At 45.5% G+C, this 17,435-nt stretch overlaps 1 protein-coding gene across 2 annotated transcripts in view; it reads left to right on the forward strand.

The window, feature by feature from the left end:
* The window catches only part of FRS2 (fibroblast growth factor receptor substrate 2), an 87,677-nt gene extending 71,130 nt beyond the window's left edge, over positions 1-16,547 (forward strand). For both annotated transcript variants that reach the window (XM_034771240.1, XM_034771249.1), the window contains 2 exons: positions 8,295-8,458; positions 10,831-16,547. In XM_034771240.1, coding sequence (XP_034627131.1) covers positions 8,295-8,458; positions 10,831-11,781 — 1,115 coding nt within the window. In that variant the 3' untranslated portion in view covers positions 11,782-16,547. The remainder of the gene's footprint in view (positions 1-8,294; positions 8,459-10,830) is intronic.
* Positions 16,548-17,435: the final 888 nt, after the last annotated feature.

Raw genomic sequence — 17,435 nt, forward strand, 5'->3', positions numbered from 1 at the left:
GACGCCCCATCAACTAGTCAGTACCGCTCCCCCCGCTAAGAAGCAAGGGAAGACTCAGTGGCGCTGAGAAAAGGACAGGGGTGAGGCCGCACCTGAGTTGGGCAGCCCACGATCCCCCTCGGGACCCAGACCTCTAACTCGTGCTGAGCGGAGTATTCCGGTCCCATCCACGCGTGCCTCCCCTGTGGGGAGAATACTGTCAACGCCAGAGGTAGCGCAGGCAATGCGTGATATCCTCGCCCTTCCGGTGCCGAGTGTGCCGCCCGAGATGGGCCCTCACTTCAGAGGGAAGCCGCCCCTAGGAGCTCATCGGCCCTCTCAGGTTTGGCATAGCCCCTGCTCCGGGGTGAGCTGCCTACCCGTTCTGCAGGGCCATCTCGTAGCCCGCGTCAGACGCCCACGCCATTGGCCGACTCACCTGAGAGGGAGTCCCGAGGGTCCTCCGCTACCAGGAGGGGTCGCAGGCACCGAGGCAGCAGGCATCGACACTCCTCTTCCTACAGGAGTTATAGGAGCAAGTCTCGACGCCATTGGCACCGACGCTCAGACTCAAGTGATCGCTCCGACAGGCGTCGTTCGCAAAGCACCCTTCGGCCGGCACCGGCACCTAGCCATCGTAGCCACGGTTGCCGTGGTGACTCTGGAAGCAGTACCTCTGATGGGTACAGGTCTTCCTCGTTGAGATCAAAATCTCGAGGCCTGCACCGACAGGGCCATGGATGCTCCCGTCGCTCGTTTGGCACTGTGCGCTCGGCAGTGACGTCGGCCTCAGCACCCCGCCACCCATCCCCGGGGCACGCCACCCTGCATGATCAAGCGGCTCTGCTAGGTCCCCAAGTGGGGCACTGGCAAGGGGCAACCTGGCAAGGGCAATGGTGTCAGTGGGCACCTTGGCCCCAACCGCCGGCACCGGCGAGACCCCGTTTGATGGCCAGGGCATCATAGGTGCATTCAACGTCCCCGCCTCGACACCGGGAGAAGTCAGCTGGCACCGAGGCAGCGGCACCGCACCCAGGCTTGGATTCGGGGGTTGAACCACCGGTACCACCCGATGCCCTGGGAGCAGATCCGGTCCCTTCACCGGCACCGGAGAAATTCATTGTGGTGCCACCACCCGCCTTACAGGAAGATTTTAAGGCTCACCAGGAGCTCCTTAGGCGGGTCGCCTCCAATCTCCAGCTCCAGGCTGAAGAGATGGAGGAGCCGTTAGACACGTTGTTCAACGTCTTGTCCTCCTCGGCACCGGGCCATGTGGCCCTACCTCTCCACCAAGGGGTGGCCAATATCTGCACATTGCTTTGGCAAACCCCGGTGTCCTTGGCGCCTATTTCAAAAAAAAGCAGAGAGAAAGTACTTTGTTCCAGCAAAGGGGCACAAATATTTGTACTCTCATCCGGTACCCAACTCTCTGGTGGTGGAGTTGGTAAACCAGCGTCAGAGACATGGCCAACCCGCTCCCACCCGCAAAGATAAAGACGCCAGAAGACTGGATATCTTTGGCAGGAAGGTTTATTTATCGGCGAGCTTCCAGCTCAGGGTGGCTAATCATCAAGCCCTCCTGAGCCGCAATGATTTTAACTTGTGGGGGTCCCTGCGAAAGTTCGAACCTCTTCTTCAGGAAAAGGATAAGAAGGAGTTCAGAGCTCTGGTCGACGAAGGTGCGGCGGCGGTGAAAGTGGCCCTCCAAGCAGCTTCGGACGCGGCGGATACAGCAGCCCGTTCGATGGCCTCCGCTATTGCCATGTGCAGGGCATTGTGGCTCTCGCTGTCAGGGCTGTCTGTGGAGTCCCAGTCCCTCATGCAGAACTTGCCTTTCGACGGGAAGGCCCTGTTTGCAGATCAGACAGACCCGAGTCTACACGGGATGAAGGACTCCTGCATCACCCTCAAATTCTGGGCCTATATGTTCCACCAGCTAAGGACAAACCCAGGCCACAGACCTCAGCTCCTCCAAGTAGGGGCAGATATGAGCCTCCCTCTAAGAGGCCGAGGGAGCAGAGACATAGGTCCCAGCACCAGTCCCGCTCGGCCCCGTGACCTGGGCCCTCCAAGGGCAAAAAGCAGGGGAAAAGGTGCTTTTGACTCTTTGTGGGGGGCCACCGGGCCTGTTGCCAGCGGAGCCCCCCAGTTAATAAAGTTTGTGTTCTGCAACCATTTTATCTGCCTTCCGAGTGCAATGGTCCCATATAACGTCGGACCAGTGGGTCCTCAGCACCATTTCCAGGGGCTACATGTTGCAGTTCACTTCGCCCCCCCCCCAACCCCCAGAAATCCCTGGGGACCCGGAACACGCCCTCCTTCTAGACCAGGAAGTGACGTGCCTCCTCACCCTGGGTGCAGTGGAGAAGGTGCCTCGAGAATTCCAGGGCAGGGGTTTCTACTCCCGGTATTTCCTGATTCCAAAGGCAAAAGGTGGGCTCAGACCCATCCTCGACCTGCAGAGCCTCAATCAGTTTATGGTTCGTTACAAGTTCCGCATGGTTTCCCTGGCCTCTATTATTCCATCCCTGGACCCAGGGGATTGGTTCGCAGCTCTGGACCTCCAGGATGCCTATTTCCACATCCATATTTTCGAGGGTCACAGGCGCTTCCTCCGCTTCCTGGTAGGGCGGGATCACTACCAGTTTACGGTCCTTCCCTTTGGCCTCTCCATGGACCCCAGGGTTTTTACCAAATGCATGGTGGTAGTGGCAGCCTACCTCAGGAGGAACGGGCTGCAAATTTTCCCCTGCCTGGACGACTGGCTGCTCAAAGGCAAGTCTTGGTCCCAGGTGCAGATAGAATTCCTGCTGGCCACTTGCTAGAGTCTAGGCCTAGTGGTAAACGAGGACAAGTCCACGTTAGTGCCGGTTCAGCATAGGAGCGCAGCTGGACTCAGTGGTGGCCACAGCCTCTATTCCCAGGGACAGGTTCGAGAAGCTCAAAAGTCTCATAGCCTCGGTCATGCCCTTCCCCGTGACTATGGCAAGGGTGTGCCTTCAACTCCTGGGCCACATGGCAGCCTGCACCTCCGTGGTGCGACATGCCAGGCTCAGAATGAGGCCCCTCCAACTCTGGCTGGCCTCCCAATATTCCCAGGCCAGTGACGGCCTGGACAAGATTGTCACGGTACCTCCCAACGTAGTGGCTGACCTACAATGGTGGTCCCTCCCGGGCAATATGTTACAAGGGATCCCCTTCTGAGATACCCCTCCCTCACTAGATCTAGTTTCGGACGCCTCGGACCTGGGGTGGAGAGCCCATGTGGGGAACTTCCAAACCCAGGGCAGATGGTCAACCTCGGAATTGTCCCTGCACATAAACATCAGGGAACTCAGGGCGGTGTGCCTAGCGTGCAAAGCGTTCAGCTAGCACCTTCGGGGAAAGATGGCCAGAGTCCTCACGGACAATACGACCGCGATGTATTACATCAACAGGCAAGGGGGCACGTGCTCCTCGGCCTTGTGCCAGGAAGCCCTGGACCTATGGGAATTTTGTATAGCCCACAACATCTCTCTAAGGGCTTTTCACCTACCCGGCACGCGCAATACGTGAGCCGATCACCTCAGCAGGGTTTTCTCCCACCAATACGAGTGGTCACTCCACTGGGAGGTCGCGCAGCAACTCTTCCGAGAGTGGGGAGCTCCCCAGGTAGATCTCTTTGCTACTGCCCAGAATAGTCTCTGCCCCCAGTTCTGCTCCAGGGCAGGGACAGAAAGGGGGGTGATCTCGGACACATTCCTCCTACTGTGGTCAGACCAACTGTTCTATGTCTTTCCAATGTTTCCACTGATAGGCAAGGTCCTGCAGAAAGTAAAGGCAGACAGGTCGAGGGTCATCCTCATAGCCCCGGATTGGGCCCACCGGCATTGGTGTGGGACCCTCCTGCAACTGTTAGCGGCCCGTGGAGGCTGCCACTCCACCCGGATCTCCTCTCCCAGGAGAGGGGATGCCTTCTCCATCCCAACTTAGCCGCACTTCACTTGACAGCATGGTTGCTCCATGGTTAAACCAGGAGGAGGGAAGGTGTTCAGAGGATGTCAGACAAATTCTGCTGGAGAGCAGAAAGCTGTTTACATGACCGACCTACCTTGCCAAATGGCTTAGGTTTTCTAGGTGGGCAAGGGAGCAGGGCACCTCCCCATCATCCGCATCCCTCCAACTTATTCTAGATTACCTCCTGTCCCTTAGGACCCAAGGTCTAGCTTCGGCCTCCGTCAGGGTACATTTAGCGGCCATTTCCGCCTTTCACCCTCCTTTGCGGGGTCACTCAGTGTTTCCCCATTAGATGATCTCCCACTTTTTAAAAGGACTAGATTGTACATTTCAGTATGCCAGGGCCCTGGTCCCGCAATGGGATCTGAACCTAGTGCTATCCCGCCTCATGGGCCCTCGCTTTGAACCCTTGGCCACGTGTTCCTGGTCCCATCTGTCCTGGAAAGTAGCATTCTTGGTGGCTATCACCTCAGCCCGTCAGGTCTCAGAGCTTAGGGCCTTAATCTCGGAACCCCCGTATACGGCCTTCCATAGGGATAAGGTCCAGCTTTGCCCACACCCTGCGTTTCTTCCCAAGGTGGTCTCCGCCTTCCATATGGAACAGGACATTTTCTTACTGGTACTCTGTCCTAAGCCCCATTCCTCTAATGAGGAGCGCCGCCTACACACGCTAGATGTGCGTAGGGCGCTTGCCTTTTACCTGGACTGTACCAGGCCGTTCAGGAAATCCTCGCAGCTGTTTGTGGCATCGGCTGAGCGTATGAGAGGGCAACCAGCCTCCACCCAGCGCCTTTCCCGCTGGATCACCTCGTGCATACGTACGTGTTACGACTTGGCAGGGGTTCCCCCGCCGCCTATTGTAAAGGCACATTCTATGAGAGCGCAGGCCTCGTCAGCTGTCTATGTAGCCCACGTCCCTATCTAGGACATATGTAGGGCTGCCACGTGGTCCTCTGTCCACACCTTTTCCTCACACTATGAGATCGTCTCCCAAGCATGGGATGACGCCGGGTTTGGTAGGGCGGTACTCCATCCCGATAACCTTTTGAACTCCTACCCACCTCCATCAGATTTAGCTTGGAGTTCACCTACTGTGGAATACACAGGAGCTATCACTTGAAGAAGAAAGGACAGTTACCTGTTCCGTAACTGGTGTTCTTCGAGATGTGTTGCTCCTGTCTATTCCACACCCCGCCCTCCTTCCCCTCTGTCTGAGTGGTCTGGTAAGAAGGAACTGAGGGTGGGGGGAGTGCACAGCTCCCCTTATAGCGCGATATAGAGGCGCTACTCCAGGGGTCGCAGCGGTGCTCTCCTACTACGGGTACTGCTAAGGGAAAAACTTCCAGCACCGGTGCACGTGGCGAGCACGCACACCTACTGTGGAATAGATAGGAGCAACACATCTCAAAGAATGCCAGTTATGGAACAGGTAACTGTCCTTTTTGTTATGGCCACACCCTAAATTTGTCTAAAGTATCTTCTGAATTTCAGATTAACCAGGTCACTTATCTCCCAGTTTCCTTTTCCTCCCTTCTCCGCCCCCCCCCAATTACATCAGACCAGGGATGTCTTCCATATCTTGGATGTCTGAAGGGCATTAGCCTTCCATCTGGACGAAACTAAACCGTTTAGAAAATATCCCAGACTGTTTCAGTTGCAGACGGATCTAAAGGACCGAGAGTCTCCTCCCAAAGACTCTCAAGGTGGATCTCTAGAGGTATTATTTCATGTTATGAGTCTGTCAAATCCAACCTTTTTCCATTGTGCTAGCCCATTGTACAGGTTGAAAACCTGTTATGAAATCAGCAAGGCTGCAACCTGGACCTCTCTACATGCTTTGGTTCATGCCTATAGATCAGATGCTGGAGTTGGTAATGCAGTTTTGTCTTCAATATTAGACTTGGCTCTGAAGCTCCTGCCTCTGGGTGAGGATACTACTTGGGAGTCATCTGAAATAGAGAACTTGTTACAGGGAAACTACTCAATGAAGGAGAGGTTACTCACCTTGTGTGTAACTGGAGTTGTTTGAGATGTGTCCTGAGGGTGCTCTGCTACAGGCCCTCCTTTCCTTCTGTTTCGGAGCTTCCTTTCATGGAACTTTGTGGTAGAGAAGGAACTGAGGGCGGTTTGTCTGTGCAGCTCTCTGTATCCCCAGTACAGGGCACAAGGATGTCTGGAGAACATACATAGGCCAAATGGGCACCGCTACTGAACATCTCCGGTCAAAGGCTCATGGGGCTATGTGCACCTCAACTGGAGCACCCATAGGAACGCATACCTTGAACTCCAGCCACTGCATAGTTGAGTTATCTCTCCTTTTCCAATATCCCCATATTAGCCAAGACACTGTGGTTTTTGACTTTATAAATATCTAAGATGAGCTTTTTCAGGCTCAGAGTGTGGTTTTGAAAGAATGCTCAGAACTCCTGTGACCTTGTTCCATCCCAAATTGAGCTCTCCTCTGACACTTGTTTTTGACAGGATGTAGTTCTGAGGGCATGGTATGTATAGTTGAACAAATGGCTTGAATTCTGGCTTTTTTGGAAGACCTTTATCTCACAGATGTTGTGGTCATAGATATCTGCATCATGGCTTGCAGTCAGCTTCCATCTCTCATGTCTACAGAACATATTTCATAGTAGGGGAGCCCAAACTCTCCCACCCCTATGAGTTTTGTTTCTCAGGATATCTTTATCTGGGTATATTTGTGGATAATTCTTGCTTATTGAGCACTCATCCTCAAATCCCTCTGCATTGATGCCTCTTGGTTAGTAGGAGGTGACTCATCCTCTCTTTTACTAAAGAAAAAAAGAGCTGCTTTGCATCTTGCCTGAGGTACATGTTAATCACTGCCTGATGCAGTGCCTTTTGTTTTATTTTGAAACATCACATCCCTTAAGCTACTTACTCACCCAGAGTGAGAATCCCATAATGATGGTATCTTTAAAGAAGAGAAAATTCTTTCTACATCTTACATGATTCTCACTCACCTATGCATCTTCTTTCAGAATCTGGGAGTTCTCATATGAAGAGGTGTGCTCTGCCTTGTGGTGATTGTGTATTTGTGCGTATTTATATACAAAAATAACATTGTCTGCTGGAAGTGTTTTTTATATGCACTCACCCTTTATCCCTGCAGACTTAAGGATATGTTGATATTGATCATGTTCCAGCCTTTCACAAAAAAAAAAAAGGGTGGGGGGGAGGGAATTGGCAGTTAAGTTGTACCTTTTGCGCTGCAGGGTTGGACTGTTTCTTCTGCTGTTGTGGGGAGGGTGTGTGTGAAGCCCTCCAAAACTCTGTTTTTGGGAGTTTTGGCCAATCTCAGGCTGGAGGCTTGAGATCTAACAGTGAGGATCCTGTGGTGATGATGCTTTAAGAAAGTAGAATTACAGGCAAGTAATTTTCTTTTCCTTAAGGAGACAGCTTCATATTGGCAATATTGAAAAGAAGTTTGATAAGAACTAAGTTCTGTCAGAGGGTTATGGTTCATTCTCCATCTAGATCTAAAAATGTAAACTTCTTGTTTCAGTGTTGCCTATACATTCACTTCAGATGATAAACTAGAGTTGTAAAACTGTGAATTTGAAAAGTGGTGGAATTAAGTTCTCAAAAGTAGACACTCTTGTGACTAGTGACATTACAGGAATATCTCTTGTGACAATCTTATATAGTTAACTGGAAAATTGCATTAAAATTTGGCAGTGTGAAGAAAAACTGAAATTGTCCAGAAAATCCATTGGCTTAGCAATTTTTCTGATGAAATACTTGTAACCAATGAAACTAACTTATTTTCCCATTGTATATTTATCTTGGCCTTTGTTGCAAACTCATTTATTTTATTCAATCATTGCTGTCATTCTGTATCCTAAGTATACTGACAAACAATGCAATGCAATGCAATTACGAAAAACAAATTAATTTTTCAATAGTATTTATATCTAATATATATTCCCATACTGTTTTCTTGTTTATGCATGCAAACAATACAGCTTAAGAAGGCTGAACTTAAGAAAATGAATGTTGATGCCAGTTCCACTTTGTTACTCAGTGATAGTTGCTTTTCATATTTTCCTGAGGGGATTAAAATTTTTGGCACATGGTTTGTCAGTTAAATATTGAGGAGCTCCAATCTAGATTTTATTTTTTTTTAGGCACATATCTGGCCCTGTGAGCATTTGGGATTTGTTAAATATATTTATTTTGATATTGCGCACAATGTACAGTGCACTTTCCAAAGACAAAAGAAAGCAGCTGAATGATACATAAGGGGTCACTTTGAATATTTTTTTAATGCATCTTTTCTTAAATTGAATTAGCTCCTGGTTTCGGTGCACAAAGTTTACCTAATGGGTATCCCAGATATCCCTCCTTTGGAGATGCTTCATCACATCCTTCCAGCAGGCATCCCTCTGTAGGAAGTGCACGGCTTCCTTCAGTAGGTGAAGAGTCAACGCATCCATTGCTTGTCGCAGAGGAACAAGTAAGCATAGTCTTTATTTTCACATATTTTGGGTCCAGTATTAATTCTACTGTTCTTGTACTGATCCTGTAGATTTGTATTTGCACTTATTTTCCTAGCTCTGTTTCCATGATGGAAAAACATGGGTTTTTTTCTGATCTTGGCTGTGCGTATCTACATAGTATGTTGTATTGCTATAGAATGTTTGCATGTGGTACCATTTTAGGATGATGATTAAAGCTAAGATTTTGTCATGGGTATTTTTAGTAAAAGTCAGGGACAGGTCACTGGCAATAAAGAAAAATTCATGGAAGCCCGTGACCTGTTCCTGACTCTTACTAAAAATATCCATGATAAAATGGGAAGGGACCGGGGCAGCTGCAGGGTGGCTGGGAGTTCTGGGGTCCCAGCACTCATGGGGGCTCAGAGCTCCAGGGTCCCCCTGCCACCAGCAGTGGAGGGAAACTGCGAGAATCCCTCCTCCCCAGCCGCAGGGAACTGCGGGGGGCCCCCTCCCCAGCCGCAGGAAGCTGCGGGGGGTCCTTCTGCCCTGCCACGGCTGCAGCTGGGAGCTGCAGGGTACCCCCGCTGATGGTGTCTGAGAGCTTGGGGGCCCACTGCCTCAGGTGGTGGGGGTACCTCACAGCTCCCTGCCGCCAGGGCTGAAGTCACAGGGGTCTTTGGAAGTCATGGATTCCGTGACTTCCGCAACCCCTGTGACAAAACCGTAGCCTTGATGATGATGTATATGGTGTGTATCTGGCGAAAGAACAACTTCTTGTTTTCTTAGCTACTTGATTTAAAATACACATTATTATGCATTTATTTGTATTGTTCCCAATCATGAACCTAAGTACCTTTGTGATCAATACTGTGCACACATGTATGACAGTTCCTGCCCACAATCTTAATATGATAAGAAGCAGGTGCTGAAAGGAAAATGAGCCAAAGTACCAGGAAAACATATTTTGGTGTAATAAGGACAAGAAGATATGTGGGTAAGAGTCATATGGGGAGTCAGCATGGAAAAGTCACTGAGGATGATGATGAGACTGGGCGGAGAAAAAGAGGCAGAGCCAAAAGTCAGAGAGGAAGATAGATGGCGATGAGTCAAGGGAGCACCTGCAGGGAAGGAAGAGGAGAGAACAAATGGTTGGAGTGTTCAAAGGAGAATGAATTAGGTGAGAGAGGGAGAACAGGGGTTGGAAGCAACTGGAGTGGGAGAGAAGCTGAGTGCCTCACTGTGGCTTTTTGAGCATGTCACTGGGTAAGTGGTGTGGGAGAAATTACATCTTTGTATTTGATTCTCAGCAATGCTCTTTGGTAAAAACAAATAACTTGAAAAATTAAGACACACGTGACTGTTGATGTGTGAGGCAACCCAGAAAAGTAATAGTTGTCACCATCTACTAGTGTGCCCTACACACACTCAGCAGGCAAATCCTGGCAGAGATCTGGTACAGTGTGGAGCATAGAAGGGAGTTGTTCTCAAGCAGTACCTTTGCCCTCCAAGTTTCCAGATCCAGGAGTGGTATTAGGGGATGAGAGCACTGAAGGGATAAAGTGTGAAGCTAGTGGTGCGCTTTTAACTCACCCAAAGTGCATCTGCTACCAACACCCTGGTCAACACTTTTTTAATTCTGTAAATGTACAATTTAACATACCAGTCTGACCTCTTCCATCTTTATTCCTGAAACAGTTTTATCATTTGACAATTAATTAATAGACTATATGCTCTTTGGTGGAAGAGCTGTTACTTTACTATGGGACAGAGTCTCTGGTATGATCCAGCACTTTTCCACCATTCAGTTCACACAACAGGTTGGATTCAGGCTTTAAGTGGCCAGCAGAGAAATTTCCTTTGCAGAGGGGAACTCTGCTCATGTAAACTTAGCAAAGGCAACTCCTGCACCACATTCCCCGTGTGTGTGTGTGTGTGTGTGTGTGTAAGGTGGAGATCTGCTACCCTGACCCTCCAAGTATACCAGTGGCTTTAGTCAGAGCAGCCCCAAAACTGTTCTGACCAATGTTGGGGCTAGCTTGGCCCTGGATCAGGGAGCTGTAGCCTCAGCAGAGCTCAGATATAGGGTAGAATTGAGCTTATTATTACATTTAATAGTAGAAAAAGATTCTCATTGGCTAGTCTGGGCACCTTTGACATTATTTAAAACAACATTGCAAAAATGAGCTGAGTAGCAAACCTCTGGCAAAGCTCCACGTTCAACACAGCCCAATAGTCTGGACTTTCACCACAAAACTCTGTCCCCCGAAAACAGTTTCCTTTACTCTTCAGATAGTCAGGCAAACAGGTTGCAAGTCTTTGAGGGGAGGGAAGGGAAGGGCTAAGGAGATTAAGAAAAAGTGCAACTAATGTTTGAATTTGTTCTCTACAGGTGCACACCTATGTCAACACTACTGGTGTACAAGAGGAAAAAAAAAATAGATCAAGTGTGCATGTACCGCTGGAATTAAGGCTTTCTAATGTTGAAACAAACAAGACAACAGAAGAACAGAATTGCACTGATGACCGAGATGCTCAGGTTCTTCTGGAGCCTGAAGGAGTCAAATTTGTTTTAGGACCAACACCTGTTCAAAGACAATTAATGGAAAGAGAGCAACTGGAGCAACTTGGGAGAGACCAAGTTAGTGGCAGCAGTACAAACAACTCTGAATGGGACACTGGGTACGACAGTGATGAACGTAAAGAAACACCTTCTGGTAATAAACTAGTGTATGAAAATCTAAATAGATTATCAATCCCTAGTGCCTCAGGAGTCAGGAGAGGTCGTCTGACATCAACAAGTACCTCAGATACCCAGAATATTAACAACTCTGCTCAAAGGAGAACTGCATTGTTAAACTATGAAAACTTGCCATCTTTGCCTCCTGTTTGGGAAGCCCGCAAGCTAAGTAGAGATGAAGATGACAATTTAGGACCAAAGACCCCATCTCTGAATGGCTACCACAATAACCTAGATCCAATGCATAATTACGTAAATACAGAGAATGTAACTGTGCCAGCAAGTGCTCATAAAGTAGAATTTACACGACGTCGGGACTGTACACCAACAGTCTTTAACTTTGATATTAGACGTCCAAGTTTAGAACACAGGCAGCTCAATTATATACAGGTTGACTTGGAAGGTGGCAGTGACTCCGACAACCCTCAGACTCCAAAAACTCCTACCACTCCACTTCCACAAACTCCAACCAGGCGCACAGAGCTGTATGCTGTGATAGACATTGAAAGAACTGCTGCTATGTCAAGTTTGCAGAAAGCACTGCCACGAGATGATGGTACGTCTAGAAAAACTAGACATAACAGTACTGACCTGCCTATGTGAGCCCGGGAAGCGTTAAATCATTTGCACCTTTTGTGAAGTTTATAAAATTGAAGATGCAAATACTTCATTTGCATTTCTTAACACTAACGCCTTTTATAGAGTAATAGACTTTTTTCTGAATATTTCATGTGCTTGCCTAACAAAAGGGAAATAATGTAGAGCAGGTACTCATTAAATGACACCATTTTATTCTACAGTAATAGTAATTGCTGTGTAGAAGCATTGCCACTTTTCACAGTGCCTCTTTACTTGGTTAGAGTTGGAGTGACTGACAGTTCTGAAGTTACCAATATTCTGGCCATGTGCCTATAGTCATTAATGGCATTTATAACATTTTATAAAGCCTCTTGATGTGCATTACTAGCTGATAGCCCTAATCTTGCAAGGTTGATATTTGTACCTTCACTCTCTTCATTCATGTGGCCTCCTCCAATATGAGAGGTGTCAGTAATTCATTATTCAATCAGTTTGACTTATCTGATATATTTTGGCTCATGTGAAGGGATATAAACACTAAGCTTCCTCGTATATGTCGGTTCATTTTTTGAAGTCATCTGGACAAGCTTCAGATTCTTGAAGGTTTTTTTAATTTCTGTAACATTGAGGGGTTACATCAAGTTCACTTGGTCAGAGCTGGAGTTGGGTCTGAAATAAGCCATAAGTCATTTCCCCTAGAAAAGATTTCCAAGTGATAATACCTGAACAGTTTTACAGAATTTTAATCTGAGTTTTCTAAAGGAATACACAGGTTGGTTGTATCTGTGATTTTAAGGTGTTCTTTAATTTCACAGTTCTGCTTACCTTTCCATCTTCATGTGTGCAATGTCTTCTTTGACCTATTCTGTAATATCTATAGGTTAAGAACAGTCAAGTTTTTGTGCATAACTTTAATTATTGTTTAGGATTTTTGTGTGTTGCTCCTATTCAGTCTGCACATTGTCAAAGAAAAAATCCAGTAGGAGCTTTTTTACTTAATAGGGTTGCCTTTGTCCAGTGTTTTATTGATTTACTTTTTATGTCTGACAGAAACATCCCAAAAGTGTTAGTGTCCAGCAGCATACAGCATTGCACAAGTGGAAAGGCATATTATGCATTTTTGTCTTCCTCTGAAGCATCAAATATAAGTCACCATGGGAGGCAAGATACTGCATTTGGTAGTTCAGTGTGACAGATCTTAAATTCTAACTGTGGATCTGTAGATGATGTACTTGGATTTAGAGAGAATTAGTTACTTACAATATGTTGAGAATTTTTTGAAGGTAATATCTATGGGCATACATATTTTCCCTTTTCAGCTAGTTAACTCAGTTACTCTAATGGCTTAACTGCTGATCGATGTTACAATACATCCAGGCAGAATGCATCTGCTGAACGTGCCGGGTATGCCCTTGACAGCCCCTTGTTCTATACTGAATATTAATAGAATTGATATCAGTATTGCAGGTGCAGTGCAGGACCGGAAAGAAAACAGATTAAGCTTGAGCCTGTGATTTCAAAGGAACTGACTGTTATGTGAACTGGTGTGATGTATAATAATCCTCGAGCTGTGGGTGAGAAAAATCACATGTAAGAAACTGGCGGGAGGGGAGGTGTTTGGAGGTATCTCAAAAATGCTTAGGGTCCTCATGTAATATTTAAATTGAGCTTTCATTTAAAACGTAACACTATTTCCAGTCCTTTGAATTGTGTGGAGGGTGTTCCTGTTTTCCTATTAAATTTTCCTTTTGTCTTCAGCCAGATAAATAGTAAGGAAGAGTGATAGCTGAAATACAGTTTTCCCGTTCACACCAGTGAGATAATGGCAGGCTCATTTATATAGGTCAGGCCTTTTTATCCTGAAGGATTTCCAGTGTTCTTTATAATACCGAAATGCATCCAGGCGCACAATCAGTACACTTCACAATAGTAAGGGAACAGGAGTCTTAGTTGGGACAATTGTAAGAAAACTTCACTGAAAACTTTTCCATAATCATTTCACTATTAGTCTGTGCACTTGTATACATTTTTTTTTTTTTTTTTTTTTGTGATTTAGGTGCTCGAAAAGGTGAGGGACTAGTAGCATTCACTAGAACCAGAGGTAGTGCAGATGCATGGTGCTATAAGTGTCCCTTGCTTCTCCCTGACATTGCACCTCTGTTGTGATTTGCAACACATCATGCATATACTAATCCTGGGTCTGTCTTGAAGTGTTATTACCAGTTGTTGCAAACTGTGTGGTGGATGTGTGAAGGTGGGCTAGGAACTAGAATCAGACCAACAAACTCTCGCTAATTTGTAAACTAAGACAAGATTTCAGCGCACATTTCAAGCAGTTAAAAGGCTAGAACACTTAACTCACCAGCTAGCTTATCTAGAAACTTATATGGCCCTCATCACCATAATATCGGAGTGTCTCAATTATTAATGTATTTTATCCTCAGACACTCCTGTAGCGTAAGGAAGTACTGTCCCCAGTTTATGGATGGGGGAACTGAGGCCCAAGTAAACTATACACGACTTGCTGAAGGTCACACAGAAAGTCTGTGGTTGAGCCAGGAATTCAACCCAGCTCTCCTGAGTTTTAGTCCAGATCCACTAGATCATCCTTCCTATCCAACACCTACCATAGACAATTCAGAATAACATTGTTGCCAACTCTTGCAATTTTATGAGTGTTGGCTTTTCTTAAAGCCATAGATCCTGGAGTCATGTGAATACTACAAAATCTCACTTTTTTCCTTTTTTTCCTCTTCCCTTCCCTCCCTGCCCAAATAAAGCTAAATTTCTTGCCCTTGGGGAGAAAATCTTGAAAATGTGATCCCTAAAGGATCAAAACCAGAAGGCATCTAAAAAGAAGCCAAATCCAATCTTGTGATTCCCCCCCCCCCCCCCCGATTCATTATTTTTTGAATGCTTGGTGTTGGTAATACTTTTAATATGACAAATGCAAAAATACATCATGCTGCACCTAAAGGGAAGTGTATCTCTAGCATACAGAGTGCATTTTAGCATTAATGGTAATGATGGTGGTTAGGTTCAGGCTGATCCCTTCCCCCACATTTTCCATTTCTCTAAGCAGTACTGAATATATGGAGTTATACCTATCTCATAGAACTGGAAGGGACCCTGAAAGGTCATTGAGTCCAGCCCCCTGCCTTCACTAGCAGGACCAAGTTCTGATTTTGCCCCCTCAATATCCCTAAGTGGCCCCCTCAAGGATTGAACTCACAACGCTGGGTTTAGCAGGCCAATGCTCAAACCACTGAGCTATCTCCCCCTCCCTTGATTAAGCAGGAAAGAGATAGAAACTACTCAATTCATCTATTGCATTGTTTTTATTTAATTTTCCCATGAAGTAGTTGCACTTTACCCTTAGAGACTTGGTTGTATCTTAGTCTCTTTAAAGTTGTGGTGTTAGATTCATTATCTGCAGATCTGGGGTTCAGTTTTTAGCTGAAATTTCTCAACTGTATTTTTAAGCATATTTATTTTGGACCCACAGATGTACAGAGCAAGATGCAACAAATATGTAACAGTTTATTGGAAAATAACTGGCCTAATATGTGAAGATTACCTAACCAATGCCCACAAAAAGTGGCAAAATTTCTTTTAATTCTGTTATTTATCCACAGTGTGCAGCTGGCCCCTGCCTTTCAGGCACATGACATATTCCACACTACTAATCCTCCAATGTGTAAAGCCTTTAAGCTAGAAATCACTCCACCCGATGCCATGACTAGTAAAAGGTGCGGTGTGTTCATATATTGTACTTTCAAGTAACTGCTCTAAACAATTCTTATTTGCAGTATATAAAATAATATTAGGAGGCACTGTCCAAGACTCCATTGTTAATGTTGCATTGAAAATGCAGTTAAAGTGGGAATTTAATCCACTGGTTACACAAAGAAAGATAAGTATTTCCTTCCGAAATTGATACTGTATACTTAAGAGGTCCAGAATTATATTTTGTGAAAGTTTTTTTTCCAGTGATTCTATCAAATACATTTTAAAATAACCAATTCTGAAAATTTTGATTGGCTTTATAACGTTCTTTTGGTTTCTCCTCATGAAGTGTCTAAATTAAAAAATAAATAAAATGTACTCATGTACTGATGATGTATTCAGTATATGGCAGGTGTTGAATATAACAAGTTACACAGTAAGGCCCTAATCTTGCTCTCATTTAAATCAATAACAAAACTATTATCTTCAGTAGTGTAGTATCAGGCCCCCAACTATTTTTCTTTACATTTTGCACTTACTACTTAAATGCTGAGATATTTGACTGTCAGTGTGTTCAAATCTCTGACACAGAAAGCATTTTATTGCAACATAGAATGCAGTTAGTCTGGGCCACAGCTATGATATACAGGGCCCAGGTCAAGATTTCAAAGCAGGGCCACTCTGTGGCCCAGCTCCCTGCAACAGCCGCAATGGAGGCATCTACATTCAATTCATTTAACGTAAGGTAAATTAAATAGTACTTTCATGGTTATGACAACCTGAAAGTGTTATCTAAGTGTGAGAGAGACAGAGACAGATCTCCTTGTGTAAATCAACAATTGGTTTAAGTGGAGTTATGGCAACCTACACACACTGAAAATCCAGCCCAGAATATTCGTGTTGGTATCTGGGGTAGATCCATTTTGTCTAGGATGAGGCAGTATCAGTAGAGGACAGATTGCCTTTGCCGTCTTTCACTTCAATTAAGAGTAGGGCTGTCAAGCGATTAAAAAAAATAATCGCAATTGCGCAATTAAAAAAATTAATCGCAATTAAAGGATAATAGAATATAATTTATTTAAATATTTTTGGATATTTTCTACATTTTCAAATATATTATTTCAATTACACCACAGATACAGTGCTCACTTTATATTTATTTTTTATTACAAATATTTGTGCTGTAAAAACAAAAGAAATAGTATTTTTCGATTCACCTCATAAAAGTATGTAATACAATCTCTTTATCATGAAAGTTGAACTTACAAATGTAGAATTACGTATAAAAATAACTGCATTCAAAAATAAAAGAATGTAAAACTTTAGAACCTACAAGTCCACTCAGTCCTACCTCTTGTTCAGTCAGTCAGTCACTCAAGCAAACAAGTTTGTTTACGTTTGCAGGAGATAATGCTGCCCGCTTCTTGTTCACAATTGTCACCTGAAAGTGAGAACAGACGTTCGCAAGGCACTGTTGTAGGCGGCGTCGCAAGATATTTATGTGCCAGATGCGCTAAGGATTCATATGTCCCTTCATGCTTCAGTGACCATTCCAGAGGACATGCATCCATGCTGATGACGAGTTCTGCTCAATAATGATCCAAAGCAGTGCAGACTGATGCATGTTCATTTTCATCATCTGAGTCAGAGGCCACCAGCAGAAGGTTGATTTTCTGTTTTGGTGGTTCAGGTTCTGTAGTTTCCACATTGGAGTGTTGCTTTTTTAAGTCTTCTGAAAGCATGCTGCACACCTCATCACCTTCAGATTCTTAAACCTTGGGTCAAGTGCTGTAGCTATCTTTAGAAATCTCACATTGGTACCTTCTTTGCGTTTTGTCAAATCAGCAGTGCAAGCATTCTTAAAACTAACGTGCTGGGTCATCATCCAAGACTGCTATAACGTGAAATATATGGTGGAATGCAGGTAAAACAGAGCAGGGGACATACTATTC

The sequence above is a fragment of the Trachemys scripta genome, chromosome 1 (genome assembly GCF_013100865.1).
Source record: "Trachemys scripta elegans isolate TJP31775 chromosome 1, CAS_Tse_1.0, whole genome shotgun sequence".
NCBI lineage: Eukaryota > Metazoa > Chordata > Testudines > Emydidae > Trachemys > Trachemys scripta.